This window comes from Amblyraja radiata, chromosome 15 (assembly GCF_010909765.2).
Source record: "Amblyraja radiata isolate CabotCenter1 chromosome 15, sAmbRad1.1.pri, whole genome shotgun sequence".
NCBI classification, from domain to species: Eukaryota; Metazoa; Chordata; class Chondrichthyes; order Rajiformes; family Rajidae; genus Amblyraja; species Amblyraja radiata.
In genome coordinates, this window is record NC_045970.1 from 56,662,246 (window position 1) to 56,669,285 (window position 7,040).

Sequence of the window (7,040 nt, forward strand, 5' to 3'; positions counted from 1 at the left end):
TCACGGTGGGTGAAGCCCTTACCACAGAACAGTCAGGGGAAGGGAAGCTCACCACTGTGGGTACGCCGGTGCTGCCACAGGCTGCACATGCGGGTGAAACGCTTGCCACACTCAGCGCACACAAAGCGTCTCTCTCCGGTGTGTATCCGCTGGTGCTCCTGCAGCCCCCATTCTGTCTTAAAACGCTTTCCGCAGTGGGAGCAGCTGCTCGCCGTCATGGGTTCGCCGGTGCTGCCGCAACGCCCGCGAGCTGTCAAACGACTCACCGCAGTACGGGCAGTCGTATGGCTGGCTACCGCTGGCCACGGGACGGTCGCCGGAGTGCAACCGTTGGTGGGACAGCAGGGTGAAGGAGTGGGTGAAGCCCTTGCCGCACACGGCGCAGGTGTAGGGGCGCTCACCAGTGTGGATGCGCTGGTGCTCCAACATCCCGGCGGAGTAGATGTACCCCTTGCCGCACTGAGTGCAGGTGTAGGGGCGCTCACCAGTGTGGATGCGCTGGTGCTCCAACATCCCGGCGGAGTAGGTGTACCCCTTGCCGCACTGGGCGCAGGTGTAGGGGCGCTCTCCAGTGTGGGCGCGCTGGTGCATCTGCAGGCTGGTGGAGCGGGTGAAGCTCTTGCCGCAGTCGCTGCAGGTGTAGGGCCGCTCCCCGGTGTGCAGGCGTCTGTGCATCGTCAGGTGCGCGGACAATTTGAAGCCTTTGCCGCAGTCGGAGCAGGTGAAGAGCCGCTCACTGCTGTGCACCCGCCGGTGCGACGGCAGCCCTGACTCCTGGGTAAAGGTCTCGCCACAGGTGGAGCAGCCATAGGGCTTCTCGCCCGTGTGCATCCGCTGGTGGACCTTCAGGCTATACGCTGCGTTGAAGCTCTCGTCGCAGTCGCAGCAGGTGAAGGGCCTCTCGCTGGAGTGCAAGCGGTTGTGCCGCAGCAGCCTGTCATATCTGTGGAAGTACTTGCCATACTCCGAGCATTCGAAGGGGCGTTCTCCCGTGTGCACCCGCCGGTGAGTCTCCAGCTTGCATGCGTGCTTCCAGGCCTTGCCACACACGTCGCACTCATAACGCTTCTCCTTGTTGTGCCCCGTCATGTGGTCCTCCACCGAAGCTCAGCCCGCACACCAGCACCCTGGCCGCCCTCAATGGCAGCTCACGTCCCCGTCTCTCCGTCCACAGCAACGGCTCCTAAACCCTGCAGGAGGGGAACACAGAGTGTCAACAAGCTGGCAAACAGGACATTACTAATGCATGAACATGACTAGTGCTTGAAGGGGGGGAAGGGGTCAGGGGGTCAGGGAGGGTGGGCTGGAGGAGGGGCTGAAGGGGTGCGTGAGGTGGGTGGGGCGTTGAGTGAGGGGGGCGACGACCATCCAGGAACTGCGTCGAGCCGCTCGCGCGCACATCCGCCCGCCATGCGTCGTGACGTCAGCCGCTCATACGCACGTACAGCCCCGTCCCCTAACATTGTGCAGAATCACATGGGGGTGGCGTGCATCATGGGAAGAAGGTCACAGAGTGCGGGAGTTACTCAGCGGGTCGGGCAGCGTCTGTGGAGAAGGAATACGTGACTTCAGTCTGATGGGAGATACTGAGATAAGGAAGTAAAGTAAAGTAAAGTAGTAAAGTTTCCTTTATTGTCATTCAGACCTTTCCGTCTGAACGAAATTTCGTTGCCTTGCAGTCATACATTTAATAAAATAGACAAAAACACACAATAAACACAAATCCACCACAGTGAATAAACACATCCACCACAGTGAGTTCACCAAGCACCTCCTCACTGTGATGGAAGGCATACATCTTAAAGTCCTCGTCTCTTCCCTCCTTGTTCTCCCTCTGCTCCGATGCGACCTGTGAACTTCCGACGCTGTCGTCCACCGGGCCCGTGGCCGATCCTCCGAGGTCAGGTCGCCGCTGCCGCCGGAACGCCACAGATCCGATGTCGGGTCGCCACTGCCGCTGCCGCCGGAACGCCACAGCCCCGTTGTCGGGTCGCCGCTGCCGGCGGAACGCCACAGCTCCAGGACACCACAGGAAGTGTAAGGAGTGAAAACAGGACAAAGGTAATGGAGTTCAAGAAAAATGTAGAATAGGTCATTGTTAGATGGGAGAAGGTAACATAGACAATAGGTGCAGGAGTAGGCCATTCGGCCCTTTGAGCCAGCACCGCTGTTCAACATGACCATGACTGATCATCCAGAATCAGTACTCCAGGCGGACAAGGGTGACAATGTACAAATGGGGCTACATCGAGGGTACAACAACCTGTGACTGTGGCACACAGACCCAGACAATGCAACACCTACTGCAATGCCCATTGCTGGATAATCCATGTACTACTGCAGACCTTGCACTTAACACTCCAATAGTACAACGATGTGTACAGCAGTGGCGAGCCACTATATAGCATAAGGACACAAAGCACCCCGTTCCTGCTTTCACCCCATATCCCTTGATTCCGTTAGCCCTAAATCTAACTCTCTCTTGAAAACATCCAGTGAATTGGCCTCCACTGCCTTGTGTGGCAGAGAATTCCACAGATTCACAACTCTCTGGTTGAAAAATGTTTTCCTCATCTCAGTCCTAAGTGGCCGACCCCTTATTCTTAAACTGCGACCCCTGGTTCTGGTCTCACCCAACATCAGAAACATGTTTCCTGCATCTAAACTTTCTGAGGCGCAACTTTCATCATTGTTCAACTTCTGTCAAGGAGAAGCTATACTTCACCCTCGTTAGACTTCATTTGTACTACGCAGTTGCAGCATGGGACCCATACACAAACAAAAACATTTCTTCCATCGAACGTGTCCAAAGACAGGCAGCTCGATTTGTTACTAACACCTATGAGAGAGAAGTGAGTGTCACCAAACTTCTGAATTCTCTGGGGTGGAACCCTCTCCAAGACAGACGTGAAGCTCACCGTTTGACCTGTTTTACAAAATGCTAAATGGTCAGCTCGACATAGACTACAAGACCTACACCAAACCCAAACCAATTAGGAGCAGACGAGGGCATTCGACCCAATTTGTGATCCCAGCTACAAAGACAGATGTGGGCCTCCTCCATGGACAGAGTGAGTCCCACCGCAAATTGGAGGAGCAGCACCTCGTATTTTGCTTGGGTAATTTACACCCCAGCGGTATGAACATTGACTTCTCCAATTTCAGGTAGTCCTTACTTTCTCCTCCTTCCCCTCCCCTTCCCAGCCCTCCCACAGCCCACTGTCCACGTCTCTTCCTTTCTTCTTCACGCCCCCCAACCCCCACATCAGCCTGAAGAAGGGTCTCGACCCGAAACATCACCTATTCCTTCGCTCCATAGATGCTGCCTCACCCGCTGAGTTTCTCCAGCATTTTTGTCTAATACCAGATAATGCTAGCATTTACACAAAATCCAGATAATAATGAAGTCTTTATTTGTTTAAAAACTTGGTCAGTAAATGATTTCATGCAGTATAAACAGGTGCAGATGCCTGTGCCAAGATTGGTGAATATTGCTGATATTGCTGAGATTACTAATAACTTGTTATTGGTTCAGCTTGATATAGGTCCAGCCTTTCTTATTTCCTGCAAGGCTACAGAATCTTTCAATCATGCTATATCGGTTTTCGTAGGTGTGATTATCGATAAGAAATTACTATAATGCCCCTGTCCCACTTAGGAAACCCTCTGGAGACTCTGCGCCCCACCCAAGGTTTCCGACGGGTCCCGGAGGTTGCAGGTGTTTGCCGGAGGTTGCAGGTAGTGGAAGCAGGTAGGGAGACAGGCAAAAACCTCTGGGAACCGCACGGGACCCTTGGGTGGGGCACACAGTCTCCAGAGGTTTCCATTCAGGTTTCCTAAGTGGGACAGGGGCATTAACTGTACTAACTTTCATTTGTTTGGAGAGTGTGCGACAGGGAAGCTAAGGTGCATGAAGCACACTCCCACTAGCGAATAAAATAATTTTGCCTTAAGTGGTGTTTGACATGTCCGTGGTAAATAATCGTCCTTTAACACTAGGGTCTCTTCCAGTCAGTTTTGGTTAGCTCCTCCCTCATGGCTCCTTAGTCCCATTTCCTCAACTATAATACTAAAACTTACCATATTATGGTCACTACCTCCTAATGGCTCCTTTACCTTGAGTTTCCTTTATCAAATCCAGTTCATTACACAACACTATATCTAGAATTGCCTTCTCCCTGGTAGGCTCCAGTACAAGCTGCTCTAAGAATCCATCACGAAGGCACTCTACAAAGTCCCTTTCTTGGGGTCCAGTACCAACCTGATTTTCCCAGTCTACCTGCATGTTGAAATCTCCCATAACAACCGTAGCATTGCCTTTGTGACATACCAACTTTAACTCCTGATTCAACTTGCACCCTATGTCTAGGCTACTGTTTGGGGGCCAGTAGATAAGTCCCATTAAGGACAATTCCCCAGTTCTATCCACACTGACTCCACATCTCCTGATTCTATATCACCCCTCACAAAACAGATCCCAGTGGTCTAAGAATCTATTCACTGGTCCCTGCACCAGCTCCTTAGCCACACATTCAGATCCCCTATCTCCCTGTTCCTGCCCTCACCAACACAAGGAACTGGAAGCAAACCGGAGATAACCACCCTGGATGTCCCGCTTTCCAGCCTTTTTCCGAGCTCTCTGAAGTCACGCTGCAGAATATCTTTCCTCTTCTACCCGACAACATGTGTGCCGACATGCACGGCCACTTCCGGCTGCTCACCTTCACCCTTGAGGATGCTCTGCGATCGGTCCGTGATGTCTGGGATCCCAGCACCAGGGAGGCAACACATCATCCTTGACTCCCGCCTGTTGCCGCAGAAACCTCCATCTGTACCTCTGACGATGGAGTCCCCGACTACCATGGATCTGCCTGTCCGAAGGGCCTGTTTCCGCGCAGTATCTCTAAAATCTAAACAATACCCGGTGACTTGGCCTCCACCGCCGTCTGTGGCAATGAATTCCACAGATTCACCGCCCTCCGGCTAAAGAAATTCCTCCCCATCTCCTTTCCAAAGGCATGGGTGGGAAAGGCAGCGAGGGTTAGGGGTCATGCGCGGGCATGTGGGACTAGCTTCGATGGGCTGTGTGTTTCTGTGCTGTGGGACTGACGGGGCTCAACCGGGTAGTAGTTTGATGCTTCAGCCTGCAGCAACCAATGAGAACTGTGTTCATAGAAACATAGAAAATAGGTGCAGGAGTAGGCCATTCGGCCCTTGGAGCCTGCACCGCCATTCAACATGATCATGGCTGATCATCCAACTCAGTATCCTGTACCTGCCTTCTCTCCATACCCCCTGATCCCTTTAGCCACAAGGGCCACATCTAACTCCCTCTTAAATATAGCCAATGAGCTGGCCTCAACTACTTTCTGTGGCAGGGAGTTCCAGAGATTCACCACTCTCTGTGTGAAAAATGTTTTTCTCATCTCGGTCCTAAAAGACTTCCCCCTTATCCTTAAACTGTGACCCCTTGTTCTGGATTTCCCCAACATCGGGAACAATCTTCCTGCATCTAGCCTGTCCAACCCCTAAGAATTTTGTAAGTTTTTATAAGATCCCCCCTCACCCCCGCTCCCCTCCCCCCACCACTCACCCCCACACCCCTTCCCCCCTCTCGCTTCCACCGTCCTCCCCCTTCCCCCCTCAAGGAGAAACAGCTCCGCTTCGATAGGAGGAGGGGGGGAGGGTCAGGCAGCATCTGTGGAGAAGATAGACACAAAGGACTAGAGCAGTGCTTCTTAAACTAAAGGCAGACAAAAATGCTGGAGAAACTCAGCGGGTGAGGCAGCATCTGTGGAGTGAAGGAATAGGTGACGTTTCGGGTCGAGATCCTTCTTCAGACTATTTCAGTGTCATTCACCCTTGATTCTTTATCACAAAATTTCATTCACCCTAAATTTACTTATGTTTTTGGGTAATTTTCATCTTACTCTCCCTTGTCTATCATTTTATATAGAATTTATTTTTGCCACATGAGCAAAAAACATCAATTAACTCATTTCTTAAGTGTTTGTTTTATTCAACTTTTTCAACATCCTAAAAATACAGTAAATTTGGGAAATATCCTGTAACTTTGAAATTAGAAAATTAGGTAGAGAGAAAAAAACATCATATTTCCAGCTCCACTGACATTAAAACCAATAAGAGCCTACTCACCACTTTAATGACTGTAGTGGCCATTTGGCCTGTTTTGCATGTCACTGTGGATGGCATGTTCTTTAAATTTTAGACTGGCCGTTATAATGTGGGTGGGATTTATGACGTGTCTTTGGGCGTGTTCATGCAGCTTAACTGCTTGCGTGGTAGTTTAGTTGGTTAGATTCGTTTTGGAGTGAAGTGGGAGAAGGTTAATCCTTCGACCATGTCAAGCCACATGTCGACCATGTCAAGCCACATGTCAAGATCATGTGAAGCATGGAGACACGAGGAGTTTTCTAGTATCTGAAGTAATGAGCTGGAGTTCGAAGAAGATTGCCGGAACAAGTCGGAAAACCTTGGATGTATCTTACTGTTTTATATCTATAATAAAGAAAATATTCATTAAAAGACTGTGTGCTGAAGCTTTATGAAAGGAGAAGCTCTGAAGGTCTCTGAGGCAGCTTGTATGCGTACCGAAGATATTCCCCTTATCCCGTCTCACCCAATTAGTGGCTAGGGAGTTAATTTCCTGAAAGATTTGAAAAATCTGCCGCTGCACATTAAATCGAAGGATACCTCCGGCAGGGGGGTAATTGCCAGTCCCAGAGAGTGGGACAGAAGAAGATAAGTAGAAGCGAACCTCCGGCGGGGGTAAATACCAGTCCCTGAGATAGGGACAGAAGATCGAAGTGCGAAGGCTAAGACCTCGGAGAGGCGCAGCCAGAGCAGGACGACCAGGCTAAGACCTCGGAGAGGCGCAGCCAAAGAAGATTGGTTCCAATCGTGGAACTGAAGAAGAAATACCAGTCCCAGAGAGTGGGACAGAAGATTTAATTGAAGACGGCAGGGCTAAGACCTCGGAGAGGCATAGCCAAAGAAAGAAGATTGGTTCCAATCGTGGA

At 51.0% G+C, this 7,040-nt stretch overlaps 1 protein-coding gene across 1 annotated transcript; it reads right to left on the minus strand.

The window, feature by feature from the left end:
* Positions 1-1,133, minus strand: LOC116981470 (zinc finger protein 773-like). Its single transcript, XM_033034522.1, has 3 exons — positions 974-1,133; positions 267-721; positions 1-17 (listed from the first exon to the last, which is right to left on the minus strand). The coding sequence occupies exons 1-3, from the start codon at positions 1,087-1,089 to the stop codon at positions 1-3; spliced, it is 588 nt and encodes a 195-aa protein (XP_032890413.1). The 5' UTR covers positions 1,090-1,133.
* Positions 1,134-7,040: the final 5,907 nt, after the last annotated feature.